Source organism: Tachyglossus aculeatus, chromosome 2 (assembly GCF_015852505.1).
Source record: "Tachyglossus aculeatus isolate mTacAcu1 chromosome 2, mTacAcu1.pri, whole genome shotgun sequence".
Lineage (NCBI taxonomy): Eukaryota > Metazoa > Chordata > Mammalia > Monotremata > Tachyglossidae > Tachyglossus > Tachyglossus aculeatus.
In genome coordinates, this window is record NC_052067.1 from 114,374,196 (window position 1) to 114,394,110 (window position 19,915).

The window sequence follows — 19,915 nt, forward strand, 5'->3', positions numbered from 1 at the left end:
AAATGTGGTATGTACTTTAGTGATCTTGATTTTGTTACCCTCTCCATTTTTGTCTTTCACTGCCACTGGAACATTTTATTTCAGCTTTATTTCTTAATTTTTTTTTCAGTTTTGGTGGTTATGCTCAATTTTTTCTTCCTGAACTCCTCTTAGTCATTTTTAATTATCGTCCAAATGTCCTTGTACTTCTCATCATTTTTTTCCTTCGGCTTCCATGTGTTCACTTCTTGTCATCATTTTCAGCATTTCCTTCTTGACCCTTTCTTTCTCCCTTGGTGCTACTTTCACTTTTGTCTTATTTGCTGATGAGGTTATTTGTGTAAGCCATACATCATAATCATTATCTGTTCTCTTGGCAGAGTAATGCACAAGGCTCAGTTCAAATAATTCCTCTGCAAACACTTCTCTGTGCAACTGGCACTTTGTCTTCTGTGCTCTTTTTAACCATCTTGGGCTGTGATGCTTTTTAACTGTGACCAGGGCCTCTGGTTGTCTGCAACTCTGCAAATGGCTTTTTTCAGTTATTGTGGAGACAACAGAGAGGAATATTTTGGGGTCAGTTCACATGTCATCAACCTTGTTCTGGGTGATGCCATCAAGACATTTTCAAGTCCACTGACACTGGGACTTTACAGGAAAATTGTGTTCATGATTGCATCCAAACTGGCCAGTAGAAATTTCTTGATGTCAACCACTCTATCTCTAATTCTGGGATAGCAGTAAAGTTCCCATTCAGCATGGTATATATTCACATTTTTGAATATCTATCTTTTAAATCCTCACATAATCATTCCATTTCCTTCAACTTCTATCTGTTCGCTGGCCTGGCTACTTGCACTGTGTTCAGTGTGCTGAGGTGTCTGATAATCTCAGCAAAATGAAATCACAGCTTCCTACCAGGGGTGCCCTACTCTTTTTCATGATGAAGTTAGGCTGCTGCGTTTAGGGTTTCTTACCCAGCTTCTGAGTCCCAGAGGCGGCTTGATCTTTTTGCTTGAACTTCTAATTTCCAATTTCTATGTGGTGCAAATAAGGGAAGTTATGAGAAAAATGTGATATTTTTCAAAACATGAAACCAGGTTCCAGGAGCAACCCTGCCCCTTTAACAGTTAGTCACTAAAATATCCATGACCAAAATGGGTGATAAATTTAGGAAACACTTGGTTATTTCTCAGAGGATTAAATGCAAAACCTAAGATGGGGAGGGAGTTAAGCAGATCACTCCTTGGCCTGGTCATATGATTTTAGGGGGCCTTTCTTTGCTTACTGCATACAATTTAATGGACATTTTGGACAGCAAAATGTGTTGGAGAGATCAGATGTGATTTCAGGTCGTTTGGGCTCATTCTTGCAAAATACAGTATTATTTTTCTAGGTGATCTCACAGCCCAATTCATGCTTCATTTTAGGGGTTGGGGTCTCTAGGGGACTAAGGAACACAGGACACACATCAGGAGGCAGGGACTACAAGGCAGGTTTGGAAAAGAGAACCCTAGTTGGTGACACCTTTGAAACATTTCCTGATTTTGCGGGGAGTTTTGTGAAGTTTATTCCCCTTGAAGTAAGTGATTTTAATCCCCCAAAATTAAAATAAGACAAAAATGAAGAGGGTTCATACAAGCGTGGCTCAGTGGAAAGAGCACGGGCTTTGGAGTCAGAGGTCATGGGTTCAAATCCCAGCTCCGCCACTTGTCAGCTGTGTGACTTTGGGCAAGTCACTTAACTTCTCTGTGCCTCAGTTACCTCATCTGTAAAATGGGGATTAAGACTGTGAGCCCCCCGTGGGACAACCTGATCACCTTGTAACCTCCCCAGCACTTAGAATAGTGCTTTGCACATAGTAAGCACTTAATAAATGCCATCATTATTATTATTATTATTATTAAGCTGAGGCTGTAATAGATCATGAAAGGAAAGGCCAAATGAAGGATCTGCTCAAAAACCATGTATTTTTTTTCAGGCTGCTTTGGAGTCAATTTTTTTTATCTTAGTTGCCTAATTACCTAGACACTGAGTGGGCCAAATAATAGCAGTATTTAAAATTGATGAAAAGACCCAAGTCCCATCAGCATAGTTTAAAAAATTGGGCTCCTCTTTTAGGAAAACTTAGCTGTGCTATTTTAACTATTGCTCTTTTACTTTATATTTAATCGTGGATACTTCAAATATGTAGAAGAGCTCAGAGATTAAATAATTGCAATAGACACAATCATATTTAAAAAGATTACTGGCAGGGCAGCTCAAACAAGTTCTTACGAGTAGTTAATCAGCACTGAGCCAAAGTGATAAAACAAGATGCTTTGCCCTGTGTAGAGATGAAGTTCTAGGTAGTATGAGTTTAGGACTGTCAAGGGGTAACATACTGTGTGGAACAGAAGTAGATCCAAACCAGTTCCAATTCAAATGAGATGAGCTGTAAAAGCACCTACAGAAACTTAAAAATCAGCCTTTAAGGACTGTCAGTCATGACAGTGGAATACTTTTCGAAGCAGGAAGTTAAAATGATCCTAGAGAATAGTGTATCTGAAATCTTTTTCATCTGGTGACCCCTCTGAAAATGCCTACAATCCTTCCATGGCCTCCTTTCCTTTCACTGCCAGAAAGAATCCCCCTATAAATTGTGAACTTTCCTGGCTTTTGCCCAGGAGAGTTGAACCATGAGATATGTGGGTGGGAAGCAAGGTTATAGTGGGGAACAATGAGCAAAGGAAGGGACAACTGGAAAGACTAGAAAATGCACAAATGATAAGATTGAAAGAATGTGCTAATGAGCTCCCACTGTTACCTCTCTGGTCGATATGAGCTCCTGAAACTCTCCAATTATAAACCCACTGACATAGTATAATGCTGGCGTAGTAAATGTTGAAAACGTTTAGAATAAAAGAGAAGCCAGCAGGGGGTCAGACTAGTTAGGCGAAGTCTCCTTTCACTCTCTCTCTTCTGATCATCCGGGTCCTTGTTGCTCACCACGCTGCTCTGTGCTCTCCTTTCCTCCAGGCTTGGAATTGGCTTCCAAAGTTTCCCAGCTGGGTCTAAGCTGATTTTCTCCCACCTCTTGTTTTCGGGTTCTACATTTCCTCAGTCCCCTTCCCCCAGCACTCCCGAGCATGCTGGGCTGGGGGAATGCTGCGCTCACACCCTTCTGCTTCTCTCTCCATTAGGTGGTTGAGTGAATCCACTGGTATCTGCCATCTTCTCATCATCCCAACTAGGGTCCTTCGTGTCCCCCTCCACCAGATTGTCACTCTGCCTCCCTGGAAACCTGCTGCTTCACTGAGGAACCTTCACCCAGACTGTCTCACACCAGCCTGGTGATGGAGAAAAGCAGCTGCAGTCTGGCCTTGCCTCCACAAAATCTTGGGAAGACCGTGGTGGCTGCTGTTGTGGCAGTCACTGTGGCTGCAGCTGTGATCAGGAAACCTGAGCCACGAGGAACCTGAAATTCTGCTCCTCTAGCCACAGCCCCCTACTGATCTTCGGTTTTGGTCTTCATGTTGTCTAGGTGTTTTGTTTCACCTCTCCTTACATGCCAGTTCCCTCTCCCACCTTATATTTTTACACTGAATGCTCCCTGTGGGACAGGGGTTTCCCAGCTGTGTTTTCTCAGCACTTAGTACAATGCTATGCATGCTGCAAGTGTTTAGTAAATACTAGTACCACTACTACCATTATATAATCCTAATGCCAGCATCTAGTATACAGTCACTAAATAGTGAATCCCCAGTCACTGCCGAAATTATCACAACTCTAATGCTGTTTTCACCCTTTCTACCTGCCATTTGAACCATCACAGTGTTCAAGACCTGATCTGAAGGGGAGAAACACATGATGAAGTGGGCAGAAGAAGTCGCAAGGCTAAAAAGGTGATCAAAAAAGCTGACAAATATACCACCACCTCTGAAACAAGGGTAAATGGAGGAAAAAAGTAGAGAAAAACTGGTTGAAAGGGATATCACTGGAGATTTTCAGTTTTTAGCTTCAGAATGAGACAGTTGGCTCATAAACGGGAAGGGTGTCAGAATTCTACAGAGGACTGTTAACTAATAGTGATATTAAATGCAGATGACAATAATAATAGTGTTTGTTAAGCACTTACTATGTGTCAACCACCATGCTAAGTGCTGGGATAAATGCAAGATAAACAGGTTGGATACAGTCCTTACCTTACACAGGGCTCACAGTCTAAGAAGAGAAACAGGCACCGAATCCCCATTTGACAGATGAAGAAATCAAGGGTCAGAGAAATGAAATTATTTTCACAAGATTACATGGCAGGTCATCCATGGAGTCAGGATTAGACCCAGGTCCTGTGATGCAGGCCTGTGCTCTTTCCACTAGGTCATCCTGTTTTTCAGACTGTTAGGGCTGAGAAATGATTGCAAATTGTACAGAAACCATTGTTTGGGGCTTATAAAAAAGATGGTTTGCCAATGATTGAGATGAGTTAGGTACTTGTTGTATATTTTGAAGGCCACCATCTTTAACAGGGGGACTGTGGGCTAAGGCCTACCCTGCTGATACCTGCTTCTGCCACTCCTGCCTCCTTGCATTCTCATTGCCCACTGCCACATTTCTCCTTTCACTTTATGAATAACTTTATATGTGACAGTAAAGGCAACTAGAGGAGGCGGCATTACAAGCATTGGAGTGGACTGAAGATATCTCACACCCTTTAGAGCCTCTGGCAAAACAAAGGGAAAGCAGGATGGAAACAGAGGTCCTGCCCATACAAGGGAGCCACTAAAATGTGGCAGCTTAGGGTATGGAACCAACTTCAGTAACAAGGAGTAGGAAGGAGGGGTGGCAGAGGGCCTGGTGAGCAGGCAGAAGAGAAGGGATACAAGCCCACGGGCATGGCAGTGAAATTTGAAACCCAGCACCTCAATCCACAGTCAAATTGGTGCCTATGTGCTGAAACCAAGCGCTTAGTACAGTGCTCTGCACATAGTAAGCGCTCAATAAATACGATTGATGATGAAACCCTCAGGAGAACCCAAACCAGGCAGGAGTTAAGAGCCAGCCATTCACTATGGGTCAATGCTCTTGCTAGCTCTGCACGCTTTAAAAACGATTGATTCCAGCCCTTATATAGGACTCTTTCTTCTCCAGATAATTTGGTAATACTGATCGTCACTGTCCAATGACCCCAATCTGGATAGTTCTGGACAGTGCAGAATAGGGAGAGGAAATTTCCAGGGTGTCTGGAATAATGAAATGAATCAATTCACACTTAGGGTTAGCACTCTGACCGTTGTCCTGCCTCCAGCTACACAACACTTTTGAAAATACCCTTATACTTTTGTCATCACTCCAACGCAAAGTGTGAGCTTGTTATGGGCAAGGAATTTCACTGTTTATTGTTGTATTGTACTTTCCCAAGTGCTTAGAACAGTGCTCTGCACACAGTAAACACTTAAATATGACTGACTGAATGAGAATTGCCTGTACCTATGATTAATATTCTTGTAGACTGTAAGCTCCTTGTGGGCAGGGATCACGAATTCCTAGTCTATAGTGTTGAACTTTCCCATGTGTTTAATACAATGCTCTTAGTACATTAAGTGCTCAGTTCATTCATTCATTCATATTTATTGAGCACTTAGCTCAGCACAAGCTCTACTGTGTGCAGAGCACTGTACTAAGTGCTCGGGAGAGTACAATAAACAGATACATTCACATTCCCCGCCCAAATACCATTGAATGAATTGAATTTGAGTTAGATCAATCAATCAACAATATTGATTGAATCCTTTGGTAAATGATCATTTGATTCCCCCCAGTCACTGTTAGCCTGTATAAACTGATCATCTTCTTCCTCAAATGCTGCCAAGTTGTTTCTGACCCATAGCGACTCCTTGGCCACACCGAATGACCCATCCTTCTGTCATAAAGTCCTTCTGGTATGTGTATCCACAGAATTTTCTTAGTAGGGACAAGGAAACGGTTTACCATTGCCTTCTTCCACGCAGTAAAAACTTGAGTCTCTGTCGATGTCTTCAATCAACATTTTGATCACTTGATCATCCTCCTTTGACTCCCATGCCGTTGAGGCCCAGCACAGGTGAATTGACTTTGTCTGACTCTTTGGCTTCGATCTTTCCATTATGGGTAGTCCTAAATGGCATAGCTCTAGGCTTCATCAGCAAATACGGTCTTTTCTGCCATGATAAGACAGGATTCATAGGAGAGAAACTGATTAGCAGAACACCAAAGAACACTCCCTAATCAGACATTCACTTGAAAACTTCTAACCCTATAACCAGTTGATCGGGATTTTCAGCTCCAGCAATAATCTTTCCATTTTGTTTTTCCTGAGTAAGTGTCCATTTCTCCCTTTTTACTGAGCTCAAATTTTCCATAACTTGTAGGACTTTAAAATTCAGGTCTGAAGGCTTGTGTGGATACGAGTTGGAAACAGAATCAAACCATGACTATATTCTAGTTTACAACATCTTCTCTTGTCACAGTCCTTCGTCCCTGAATTTTACTATGGAAGAACTAATGCCAGGAATGTTTGAAGTACTGTTGAAGTTAAAATGCCACACTCAATTTAATTAGGTAAGTAGGGACTAGAGGGACACTCCACTCCTAAACTGAGAGACGTGAATGCCCTGATTCAGAGTTTTGTTTCTTCAGGTCTTCAGATATTAATCTTTAGTCCACATACTGTCAGGGATGCATTATGGAAGTCAGAGGGACCAGGATTCTAATTCCAGCTCTGTCACTTCTCTGCTGTGTGACTGTGTGACTTTGGTCAAGTCATTTAATGTCTCTGTACTTCAGTTCCCTCATCTGTAAAATGGGGATTAAGACTGTGAGTAGCATGTGGGGCATGGGCTATGTCCAATGTTAGTAGCTTGTATCACCAGTGCTTAGTACAGTGCCTGGCACAGAGTAAGAGCTTAAATATCTTAAAAAAAAGTAATGGAAAAATAACAGTGTCTGCCTACGTGTTTGTGAATTTGGAGAAAAAAATGAATATTTATTTCTGTAAATTCTAGGTTGCTCTGTTTTGTCTAAAAACGATTTAGTTATTTGGCACAAGGACTTAAGATTTGTGTTGAGAAATACAGATTCAAATAGTAAGGGAATACAACAGTTAACAATAGTGCTCATTGGAAATCACATTTCAAGCTGCAAGTTAAACTTTTAAAGCCTATTCTCTAATGATTGTTATGTGATGGGAAAGAAAACAAAATTCTGTTACTTGGCATTTTACCTAGTAGGGCACATCTCTTTCTGAAAGTTGCATTATTAGCCAATCTAAATATGTTACCATAGAAATAGTAACAAAAAAGTGGTCTCATTCCCAAACATTTGCCTATCAAAGAAGAGTTAAATTAGAGAAAGAACATGAAGAATAAAATCCACTGCAGTGCCAGATTTATCTACTTTTTAAACTGGTAACTACAGATTTTAATAGAATCTTGCTTTTCCGAAACAAGATCTATCAAAGGAAAAATGACCATTATACTTTACATCTAAGTAACACATATGAATCATTAATTACAATTTAAAAAACTACCCAGAATTGTAAAAAGTAAATGTTTTTGGTAATGGGGCATTTCATGTAGGTTTACTAGGACAATTCAGCATGGATTAGTAAAATAAATAATAAAAATATATCAGCATAGTTATTTCCATGATTCAAAATTTAGCAGCAAAGCCATATATACATTTTGAAGTACATGATTTAATTGTTTTTAAATTTTAAGTTGGCATAAATTTTGAGAGCATGGGGAAGAAAACAAGCTTAAAGAAAGCATTTGCTCATTCCCAATTCTAAAATGTCTTAATTATCCATATTTTCTTGCCAACATTTCAACTCACATTAAGAGAATGAGGAGGAAAAAAGGGGTGTGATTAAATCACTATGCTTACTGAGCCCATCCAGAACATGCACAGTGCTAAGAGACCAAACTGTGTGGATAGTTTTGTGTTGGACTATGAGCCATTAATTCAGAGAAATACAGAGAAGCAGCTTGGGTTAATGGAAAAAGCATGGGCCTGCGAGTCAGAGGACGTGGGTTTTAATCCCAGCTCTGCCACTTGTCTGCTGGGTGACTTGGGCAAGTCACTTCACTTCTCTGTGCCTCAATTACCTCATCTATAAAATGGGGATTAAAGCTGAGAGCTCCACGTGGGATAACCTGCTTACCCTGAATCTATCCCAGCACTTAAAACAGTGCTTGGCACATAGTAAATGCTTAACAAATACCATAGTTATTACTATTATTGTTATTAGAGGGAAACTTACTTTGACCAGAAACATGAACTTGTATTTGATCCATTAAGAGGCAAATGCCATTTCTGTATATTTAATCTGTGGTCAAGATTTAATCTGGTATAAAGATTATTCTAATGCTTAATGTATTTTTTCCAACCTGTCTTTAGAAGCATTAACTAGTTAAACAATTAAACTCCTGCTATTAATGTCTTTTAAAAAACAAAGTGAAAGAAATCCTAAAAGCTTTTATATAGAGGAGTTTCTTGAATCCATTTCAGGAACTGTTACTTCACACTTAACTGGTTTTCTAAACAAAGCAGTTCTGCTTTGCTGCTAGGATGTCCTGTCCACGTACACGTGTTACTTTTGTTTGATTTTTATTTGTTTTAATGAAAATGGAAACTAGATGTAGAGGTCAAAATTTCACCAACACATTAAAAAAGAACAATTCATTCCCACAGTAATTTTGGAAAACTGTTCTGTCCCCAAATCAATGAACACACTGGTTTCACGGTCAAAATTAACTGACTTGATAAGACATGGAACAGAAACCAAAGAAACTAAGCAAGGAAATAAAAAGCAGTGACTCCTTTCCAAGTATTGCTCCATTAAACTGCTTTTTGAAACAAAGCCAGAAGAGTTTATGTTGCTTTTCATTAAGCAAAACAGAAAAATGGAAACAGCCCCCAATTAACCCATAATTAGCCTTAATGAAGCAAATTCAAAAATAGCCCAAAACAACTTCCCAATTTTAGTGCAAGCTGCAAGTTTATTTTTGTCATTGGTGTGAAACTGAACAGCTATGTCAAAAAAGCAAATTTAGATGGTGACATTTGAGTAGCAAATACTTCTTGAAAAAAGTAACTGTTGAGAAAGTTACAATTTGAAGTTTGTGTGGTTATAAGTTGAAGGATCAACCAAAAAGTAGAAAGAGATCTGAGAATGACTTGTAAATGATGCTGTTATCGTAAGGCTATAATTGCAAATGGACACTTTCTAAGTAAACAATTTGTAAAACAGGAAGTATCTAAAAATATTTCAGCAGGAAAAACGTTAATGTAGATAAATTCCTGATTACATGTAAAAGCATTGTATTGTTCTTGTGCATTTTCAAACATTCCATTTTGTTAATGTGCTTTACCCTAACCCAAATGTGATTTATAGTTTGCAAACAAGTAGATTTTTTCACTCATCACATCTGTGCTACGTTTAATGATAATTTTTGATGCTACAATACCATCATGCAGGTCATATATAAATACAAATACACATACATGTATGTATCTTGCAATTTTCCATTCACTGATGTTTAAGATAGTATAATTTTTTAGGTACATAATACTTTATAAAGAAATACTCTGAAGTACTGTGATCACTTTTACTCAACTAATGCATCAGGTGTAACTCACCCAAGAGCATATATATAGAGAGTGAGCTTTATATTTTTCTTTAGATCTCTATATAGGATATAAAATGTTTCATACTTTGGTTATTTAAGAAAAGGTAGCAGCATAGTATAGGGTGGTTTGTTTAATCAATTTTACTGGATGAATTTATAAAGCCCGCAATCTTGCCAGCAGAGCCTCCACCTCAGGCATAGATTCATTTTTAGAAGCAGAGCCAACAACCTCCAGCTCCTTTTCTCTTTTACCCTCCACATTATAGGAGGTCTCCTTCCTCCCGACAGCCTTGGTCTTCGCTGGAGATAAATGAGTGTCTAGATTGTAATTAAGCTCCTTGGCTACTGGAGTCCTTGTAGAGTTGAAATTGATACTGTGGTGTGAACATGGCCCTTCTGATTGTGTTTTCTGGTTCTCTGTGAAGGAGAAGAAAATAAAGAAAAAAACAAAACTAAGTATATGGCTAAACAAGGACTACTTACATTATATACATTTTCAAACTCAGTGCCAAAACAGTTATTCCCAGTGCACAAGTTCTCCGCACTGACCAGTTTAGAGTGCTTGCAATGAGTGGAGTTGCAGAGATTTATTTTATAATAAATGAAGAAGGAATTAAGAATATACATGGAATGTGATGAAATGGTAAAAGGAAAATAATTTGCTTTAGATTTAATGGTCATTTCAGGGTAGCAGTCTAGATAAGTTATTTTAGTTTTGCTACTACATTTGAATCAAATGAATGTCTTTTAAGTTGTCAAGTTGGTTAAACTATCAAAATATTGCCTTTTCTACGTCAGCTGCATCTCTTGGACAAAGTATTAAATTTGGCAGACATGCTGTTAAGGCCTGCAAGTAGAACCAAAATTATATCGCTAATTGTCAATGAGAATCCATTTGCTTTCATTTTGATTAGTAACTATTCAGTGACAGTGATCTTGACTCATCACATGCACTGAAGAAGCTAATTGCAATACTAATGATTAGCGGATTCAGCTGAGTGACTGGTTTATTTATTCTTAAATTAAGTGACTTGAATCGACCAACTGTATGAGTGACACGTCTTATAGATCTCAAACTTTTTAAAAACAGGACTACTGGATATTCATGTAACCTTGAAGCCGGCTGTAAATGGCTTCGACAAACTTGATATGACATTTACAGTTTTTTGGTTATTCGTTGAGAGATGTTCCATTATCCCACTAGTAATGACTCTGGAGCACAGCCAGTCACTCATGACAGTGTGTTTTATGTGAGCGCTGAAAATTCCAACTGAAAACAGCTTGTACATTAAAAGGTGGTTGCTGAAGATATTTACTACACTGTCATTTTCTGACCAGGGGCTCCCAGTGATGGATGAGCACTTTGCACACTTTCCTGAACAATTTCAAGAAATTTCAAAAGTAGGATCACAATTTGCTGCTGGGAGAAAATGAATACCTTTTACCCTCACCTTCTACATTAGCTGGGCAATGGTTACTCCAAAATAAACCTAATAGAGGTGTGATTTTCACTTAGATTCTGTCAGTTTACATGAGTTGGTAACAATAATAATAATAATGATGGTATTTGTTAAGCACTTACTATGTGACAAGCACTGTTCTAAGCACTGGTGTAGAAACAAGCTAAGCAGATTGAACACAGTCCCTGTCCCACATGGAGCTCACATTCTTAATCATCATCAATCGTATTTATTGAGCGCTTACTGTGTGCAGAGCACTGTACTAAGCGCTTGGGAAGTACAAATTGGCAACATATAGAGACAGTCCCTACCCAACAGTGGGCTCACAGTCTAAAAGAGTGGGCTCCCCATTTTACAGGTGTGATAACTGAGGCACGGAGAAGCTACTTGTCCGAGATCACAGAGCAGACAAGTGATGGAGGCAGGATTAGAACCCAGGTCCTTCTGACTCCCAGGATGGTGCTCTATCAACTAGGCCATGTTGCGTTTCCATAATGCTCCCCATCAAAAAAAAAAACTCCTCACCATTGGCTTTAAAGCACTCCACCACCTTGCCCCCTCCTATCTCACCTCACTTATCTCCTTCTATAACCCAGTCTGCACACTTTTCTCTTCTAGTGCTAACTTACTCATTGTGCCTCATTCTTGTTCGTCTCACTGCAGAACCCTGGCCCATGTCCTGCCTCTGACCTGAGATGCCCTCTCGCCCTTCAAAGCCTTATTGAAGGCACATCTCCAAGAGGCCTTCCCAGACTAACCCCACTTTTCCTAATCTCCCACGCCCTCCTGCATCGCCCTGATTTGCTCCCTTTGCCCTCTCCCTGGCCCCCAGCCCCATGGCACTTATATATATATATATATATCTGTAATTTTATTTATTTGCATTGATGTCTGTCTCCCCCTCTCTAGTCTGTGAGATTGTTGTGGGCAGTGAATGTCATTGTTTACTCTTGTACTATACTTTCCCAAGTGCTTAGTACAGTGCTCTGCACACAGTAAGCGCTTAATACAATTGAATGAATGAATGCTTCTCATGCCGGTACTGGTATGAAATAACCTCATAGATGCTTATTCATTCATTGTCATATTTATTGAGCACTTACTCTGCCAAGCACTGTACTAAGCGCTTGGAAAGTACAATTTGGCAACAAATAGAGACAATCCCTGCCCCAAATTGGGACATTCATGGAGTTCACATTCCTATGTTCACAGCTCAGCTTCCCTTTGAGGTGTTCTACCTGTCCATAGAGTGAGCACTAATGCCCAGTCAAGGGAGATGTGGCAGAGAAAACTGGAACTGCTCATCCTCTTCATTATTTCCCACTGGGGCAAACAGACTCAGCCTTCACAGCATTGACTGTGGCAGGAGTGGCCTGGTGTACACAGCCATTCATCCTTTCTTAACCTATCTCCAGGCATGTTGAAAAGTTGTTGCAAGGAGAGCAAAGAAGCAGCAATGCCCCAGTGGCAGAATGCTGGATGATTTCTGCTCGTGACTCAGGAACATGTCTAGTAAAGCTCCTGCATTGCATTCTCCCAAGCGCTTAGTACAGTATTCTCAATACAATATGCGCTCTATAAATGCCATTGACTAAATGAACTGACTCCTACAATCCCAAGCAGCTGTCAGTGTTCTTCCTTGAACACCTGTGTCAGAATGTCCAAATTTTTCTGGAATTGTAGCTACAAGAAAAATAAGTTCCCTTCTTCCTTCCATCCCTTAGGTTTCCTTCACTTAATGAAGATTCCTAACGCTTAGGAACCAGAACTATACCTTCACACTACCCTCGATTACGCACTCTATGGATTATCCATACCATTCCATTCTCTTCCTGAAGTACCACTTCTAGTCAACTACTTCTTGTGGTTATTTAATTTTTTATTAACATTATTTGTATGAGTCCATGAATATTCACGAAGATAGGCATAAAACCATGTCAATCATCTCATGTCATATTTCTTTAACAGAGCTTTGTCTGATGTACAATTTATTCCATAGGCTAGATATGTGGAACCAGAAGACATTTTAACAAGGCTCCCGGGTTTTTAAATGTTGGAAAAAAAATCACTGCACTAGAGAGGAAAGAATCTAGTAATTTTTTTTCTTTCCTCAACTCAAATGCCATTTGTATTTATGAATGTTCCTGGGGATGGAGGGCTGATGATTGAATTCCAGTTATGAACAACATTATATCAGAAAGGAAAATGATTGTTTAGCAGCATCTATCTATTAATTAATGGCATTTATCGAGCACCTACTGACCCTAGGCACTGTACTAAGTGCTTGGGAGAGTAGAGTAGTAACAAGACATATGCTACCTGTCCTGAAAGACTTGCAATATTTTAGGGAGGACTGAAAAAGAAAAATAAAGTCCTAAACTTCAGATGCTCTGAATTTAAAGGGCACTTAAAACACTTCTAAATGTACAGTCGTTACATCACTAGACTGTGAGTTTGTTGTGGGCAGGGAATGTGTCTGTTGTTGAATTGTACTCTCCCAAGTGCTTAGTACAGTGTTTTGCACACAGCAATAGCTCAATAAATACGATTGAAAGAATGAATCGCTAGTTTCCTCTTTAGTGCTAAGTATGGGGGTGTGGTCTGGAGGAAAGGCAGAGGTGCTTCGGAGAAATCAGAAAATTGTAAAAGCTACGGTGGAAGAACAGAGGAGGAAATAAGGAAGGGGCATTTTAAGAATGGGGAATGTGTGGAATGGGAGAAAGCAGGGGACAGTGATAGGGCAAAGTTATCCAGGAGGAAAACCACATCCGTCTTACTTCTGTTGATGTAAAAGTCGGCTACCTCACTGTGAAACCTCTCTTTTTTGATATGAATACACTGATACAGAAAATTACTCATCTACAACTGAATGAATACATGATTGGACAATTTTGACACAAATAGGGTATTTGACCTAGTTCGGGAACCAATCCCCTACTTATACCAATTGTTCCTAAGGGAAAATTGGTTTTGACTTACAAGACAACTTAATGCAGTCTTCAGGAACAAAACCCATTATGCCATGAAATCTGCCTAAAATTTAAAGTTTTGCCCCCTTCCTTATAAAGATTGATAAGCGGAACTGACAAGAAAGAGGCTAAAATAGCACACCCAGAGTGAGTCGGAATTTATGGGGGAGGCAAAAGACATTATCTCTACAGGTGTTGGTGATATCTTAAAATAATGATGATAATAATAATAATAATAATGGTATTTGTTAAGCACTTACTTTGTGTCAAGCACTGTTCTAAGTACTAGGATAGATAAAAGGCAATCTGGTTGTCCCATGCGGGGCTCACAGGCTTCATCCCCATTTTACAGATAAGGTGACTGAGGCACAGAGAAATTAAGTGACTTGCCCAAAGTCACACAGCTGACAAGTGGCAGAGGCAGGATTAGAACCCATGACCTCTGAGACTCCCAAGCTCTTGTTCTTTCCACTAAGCAATGCTGCTTCTTTGGAAAGTTTTGTAGTGTCCTAAGATGAAGGAAAAATTCCTAAAATGGTACAAGTATTGAGGACAAGTTTCTCACTTTATCTGAACTCTGGGCAGTTTATAGAAGACATGCTAGTGGAAGATAGTGTAAAAGAGAGGTATTTTGTAAGAAAAAATGCATCCTCAGTCTAAGACAATAAGAAACATTTTAAAGAAAATCACTGCTCTGATTTGAAAATTTCACTGATTTTTGAATTGTGAAGTCCATGATAACACTGGCCAACAAATCAAAGTTAATGGCAATAACTACTATTGAAGAACAATACCTATTTCTAAAAATGAGTAAGGTTTCAGCTACAATATTTCTCTTGCATTTGCTGAGCTAAGTAAGGAAAGATTGATCATGTTCTAGCTGACAACCCCCTAGGAAAACCCGATTTTCTGCAGCAAGTTATGTTGCATTATTCTCTTTAAGTCAGTATTGATCACCAATCACTGTGAGGTTTTCATGGGCACTAGGCTGCTGAGGTGCCAACTTAGTTGAAATATAAAATTGAGCTTCTGCCTTTGGCTGTCAAAAAACATCTCCTGGCCATTTTGGCAAAAGCTAGAATATTGATATGTGGTGCCCTGGTGCCCTAATCTAACTGGATTCTGTCCATCTAAAATTGGCCCCTAGAGAGAAGTCAAAAGCTTATTTGCTGAACTGACCAACTGACTCGCTGCTTTGGTCTCTCAGAAATGGTACCACTTTTGGTTCAAAAAAATAACCGCAAATAATGCATATTTGAATGCCACTTGGTCCTGCATGACAGTAAAGTGGGTGACAAATTTATGGGCATAATCTATGCATAGCCCAAATGGCAGTGTTTCCAGAAGCTGTACCTCTGGAGAGGGAGGGCGGGTGGGTGGGGGGTTACTTTTGACTTATTAAGGCTGTGAATAACTGTCTTTTCTCTGTTTCAAATGGCAATTTGTTCTATCTTATATATTGAAAATGAATTAAAATGACAAAAAGGAGAGGACACTTTGTACATAGTTAAAATTAAAAATGAAAAAGTTAACAACTACTCAATACACTGATAGCTTCAAATTATTTTCAGCCTTCACATGAAGAAAACTGATTGAGGCAAAAACAAATCTCTAGTTTCACTTTTGAGGTCACCATGATACTACTAAAGAATTGTTTTGAATCTCTATCAAACACAGTATTTCACCCGCCCTTTGCATTTAAATTGCTCTGCTGTCCTCTTTCAATATCCCTGGCTGGTATTGAAAGGAGCTGTAGTGGACGTCAATATGCACCAAAGCTGGGTGTTCTATGAAACCACCCAGGGACAAGGGTTTTTACCCCAGTAAGCAAAATATTTTCAGGGAATTCTTTCCTAGGTCCCATACTGCACTTTCCTGTTGTGAGATATCTTTATCAATCACTTGATAAATTGTATTTTGAGCACTTACTGTATGCAGAGAACTGCACTAAGCACATGGGAGAGTACCGTCCCAAGTACTTAGTGCACACAGTAAGCACTCAATAAATACGATCACTGACTGAGTTGGTAGATACATTCCCTGCCTACAAAGAGCTTACAGTCTAGAGTAGGAATTTACTTTCTGGTTCTGTTGTTCATGAACTAGTGGGAGACTAAAAACATTAGACAGATCAGGTTGGCAGAGAGCAATAAGGAGAGCAATAGACAGTTTATTCTCCTTAAGCAAAGGCTTCATGAGTAACATGACCCAAGAGGCATATTCCAAACAAAGAAAGGCCCTATGTGAGGTGAAAACACTACCTCTCTGAAGAACTCTATTTATATGTATACCTTGTACATATTAGTCTCTTCCCACTATCAGTTTCATCTTTCAAAATGCATATATGTGTAAACATAGTCATACACACCAACTTCTAATTTGGCATGTTTCAGACTTTTAACTTCCTTCTCAGATGCCTGGTTCACCTACCAAAATGGATAGCATTGAAAACATTAGGCATGGCCTCCTTAAAAGCTCCCCTGCTTCTCCCCAGCCCCTTCCTCCTCCTGATCTCTCTTTGACTCCCCCAACCTTCCCGGCAGTATTTCAATAGATCTCCTGCCTCCTCTCAAATTCTATTCCCTGCACCTCTGCTTCTTATCCCATTCCTTCTCAATTTATCAAAACACTGTCCCTCCTTTCTTCCCTCCCTGACTACCATTTCCAATTTCTCACTTTCCAATGGCTCCTTCCCACTGCTTTCAAACATGTCCATGTATCTCTATTCATAAAAAATCTTCTCTTGATCCCACAGTATCCTATCCTCCAGTTATCACTTCATCCTCCCCAATCTACCTCCCAGCCTTGTTCTCTCACCTTCTCTGCCTTCTCGTATTTCCTCCTACCTTCAAGGACATTTCTACTTGGATGTCCCGTCCACAGCTAAGTTTTCTATCCAAAACAGAACTCCTCATTGTCCCTCCCAAACCCTGTCCCCATCCCAACTTTTCCACAACTGAAGACAGCATCACTATTCTCCCTGTCTCACATACCCACATCTTTGATATTTTCCTCGACTCATCAACACACATTTTTTATTTCCTCTCCATCCAAACTGCTACCATGCCGATCCATCATTTTCCTCCCTAACTTCTGCATCAGTCTCCTCACTGACCTCCCTGCTCCTGTTTCCCCAACTCCAGTCCACTCTTTCTGCTGCCAGATCATTTTTCAGAAAAAACTAAACATTCAATTTCTATTTCCCCACTCTTCAAAAACCTCCAATGTTGGCCCATCCACCTCCACATCAAACAGAAACTCCTTACCATCATCTTTAAGGCACTCAATCTGCTTGTCCCCTCATACAACCCAACCCACACATTTTGCTCCTATAAAGCCAACTTACTCACTGTACCTTAATCTTGTCTATCTTACTGCTGACCCTTTGCCCATGTCCTCTTTCTAGCCTGGACTTCCTCCACTTCATATACAACAGATCACCACTCTCCCCACCTTAAAAGCCTTATTAAAAGCACATCTCGTCCAGGCCTTGCCTTACTAAGCCTTTATTTCCCCTATCCACCCTCCCCTCTACATCACCTATGCCCTCAGATCTGTACCTCAAGCAACTGTTATCTACCTTTGGTCCCATAGCACTTATTTATAAATGCTTATGTACAGCCACTTCTCTATAATCTAATGTCTGTGTCCCCACTAGACTGCAAGATCCTTGTGGGCAGGGATTGTGTCTATCAACACAACTATAGTGTACTTTTCTAAACACGTAGCACAGTGCTCTGAACACAGTAAGTGCTCAATAGATTGATTGATTGGATACTAGGTAAACATGGAGTGGTGTTTTGGGATGGGACATTGAGGAGAAGAGGGGGAATAAGAAGAAGGAAAACATGGAGGAGAGGAGGGAAGGTGTATAAGAGAAGGAGAAGGGGGATAAGGAAAAAGATACAGATGGGAGAATGAGCTGGGGATGGAGGGTGAAAGAAGGAATGGGAAAGACTGCATAAAGAAGAGAAAGTAGTGCTCTGCACACAGTAAGCACTCAATAAATACGACTGAATGAATTCAATCGTATTTATTGAGCGCTTACTGTGTAGAGAGCACTGTACTAAGTGCTTCGAAAGTACAATTCAGCAACAAATACAGACAATCCCTACCCAACAATGGGCTCACAGTCTAGAAGGGGGTGGAGGGAGACAGACAACAAAACAAAGCAAGTAAACAGGTATTAATAGCATCAATATAAATAGAACTATAGATATATACACATCATTAATATAATAAATAGAATAATAAATATGTACATATATACACAAATGCTGCGGGGTGGGGAGGAGAGTAGAGCAGAGAGAGGGAGTTGGGGTGATGGGGAGGGGAGGAGGAGCAGAGGAAAATGGAGGCTTAGTCTGGGAAGGCCTTCTGGAGGAGGTGAGCTTTCAATAGGGTTTTGAAGGAGGGAAGTGTTCTAGTTGGTGGATGTGAGGAGGGAGGACATTCCAGGCCAGTGGTAGGACGTGGGCCAGGGGTCAACAGTTGGACAGGCGAGAACGAGGTACACTGAGAAGGTTAGCAGCAGAGGAGTGGAGTGTGCGGGCTGGGCTGTAGAAGGCAAGAAGGGAGGTGAGGTAGGAGGGGGCAAGGTGATGGACAGCTTTGAAGCCAATAGTGAGGAGTTTTTCCTCGATATGAAAGTTGATAGGAAACCACTGCAGATTTTGGAGGAGGGGGGTGACATACCCAGAGCATTTCTGTAGAAACGCCTATTGTAGCGTGGCTTAATGGAAAGAGCATGGGCTTCGGAGTCAGAGGACGTGGGTTCTAATCCCGGCTCTACCACTTGTCTGCTGTGTGACCTTGGGCAAGTCACTTCACTTCTCTGTGCCTCAGTTACCTCATCTGTAAAATGGGGATTAAGACGGTGAGGTCCAAGTGGAACAACCTTGATTACCTTGCATCTACCCCAGTGCTTAAAACAGTGCCTGGCACATAGTAATCACTTAACAAATACCATAATAATAATAATTATCATTATTATTACTACTTGGCACGTGGCTCTGTCTCCACTGCCATTGCTAACTGCTTCTCTCAGTTAATCAGTGGCATTTACTGAAGACTAACTGACTGCTAGGTCCGTACTCAGACCTTGGAAAAGTTCAGTGGTAGCAAGACATGATCCCTGCTCTCAAGGAGCTTACATTCTAAAGAAGAAACAGGCAATTTTACAGATAACTAAAGCTTGAGGAAGAGCAAGTATAAATCTGGAAGCAGTACAAACACCTCTATATCAAACAGATGAACTAATAATTGAATATACAAATGAAAATACATAAATACATTTACTTACATAATTGCCCTGCTTTTCATGCTATTTTTGTTATATTAAAACATAGGTGATGATGTGGGTAATAATCATATCACCCATAATCACTCCTCCCTCCTCTCAATAATGATATGGGTAATAGCAATAGGGAGAAATCAAAATAGAAAAGCAGGGGAAAAGGAATAGGAAAATAAGAAACCATCTGACAGTTAGTCTCTTACTTCTACCGCCATATTCAGTGTATGCATCTCTCCCACCTCCTACTGTGTTGTCACAATCTTACCCTTTTCCTCCTGCTCCTCCTGTCTGTCCATTTCAGTGAAATCCCCCTTCTATCTTATTAGAATTATCTGTACCCACCTTCCTTCTACTCTTCCTCCTCCTCAGAAGCTCAATTCTATCACTGTTTCCAATTATGTGATATAAAAAATAAATTTTATTTCCTCCTCAAAAGTCAGTTGAGTCAATTCATGATGCAATTTGGCAAATAATATAAAAATAAAAAGATGACATATATGTAACAAGTGCTGAAGACAGAATTAAAGCACATGAGTTGGTAAGGATGCGAGCTAGTACACCACA

At 40.1% G+C, this 19,915-nt stretch overlaps 1 protein-coding gene across 3 annotated transcripts in view; it reads right to left on the reverse strand.

Moving 5' to 3' along the window:
- Window positions 1–6,089: 6,089 nt before the first annotated feature.
- DIAPH3 (diaphanous related formin 3) overlaps window positions 6,090–19,915 on the reverse strand; it is a 322,031-nt gene continuing 308,205 nt past the window's right edge. For 2 of the 3 annotated variants that reach the window (XM_038741262.1, XM_038741271.1), the window contains one exon: window positions 8,993–10,043. In XM_038741262.1, the coding sequence (XP_038597190.1) occupies window positions 9,781–10,043 (263 nt within the window). In that variant the 3' untranslated portion in view covers window positions 8,993–9,780. Of the gene's footprint in view, window positions 6,159–8,992; window positions 10,044–19,915 lie in introns of those variants that run through there. The other variant, XR_005448450.1, reaches the window with a different exon arrangement.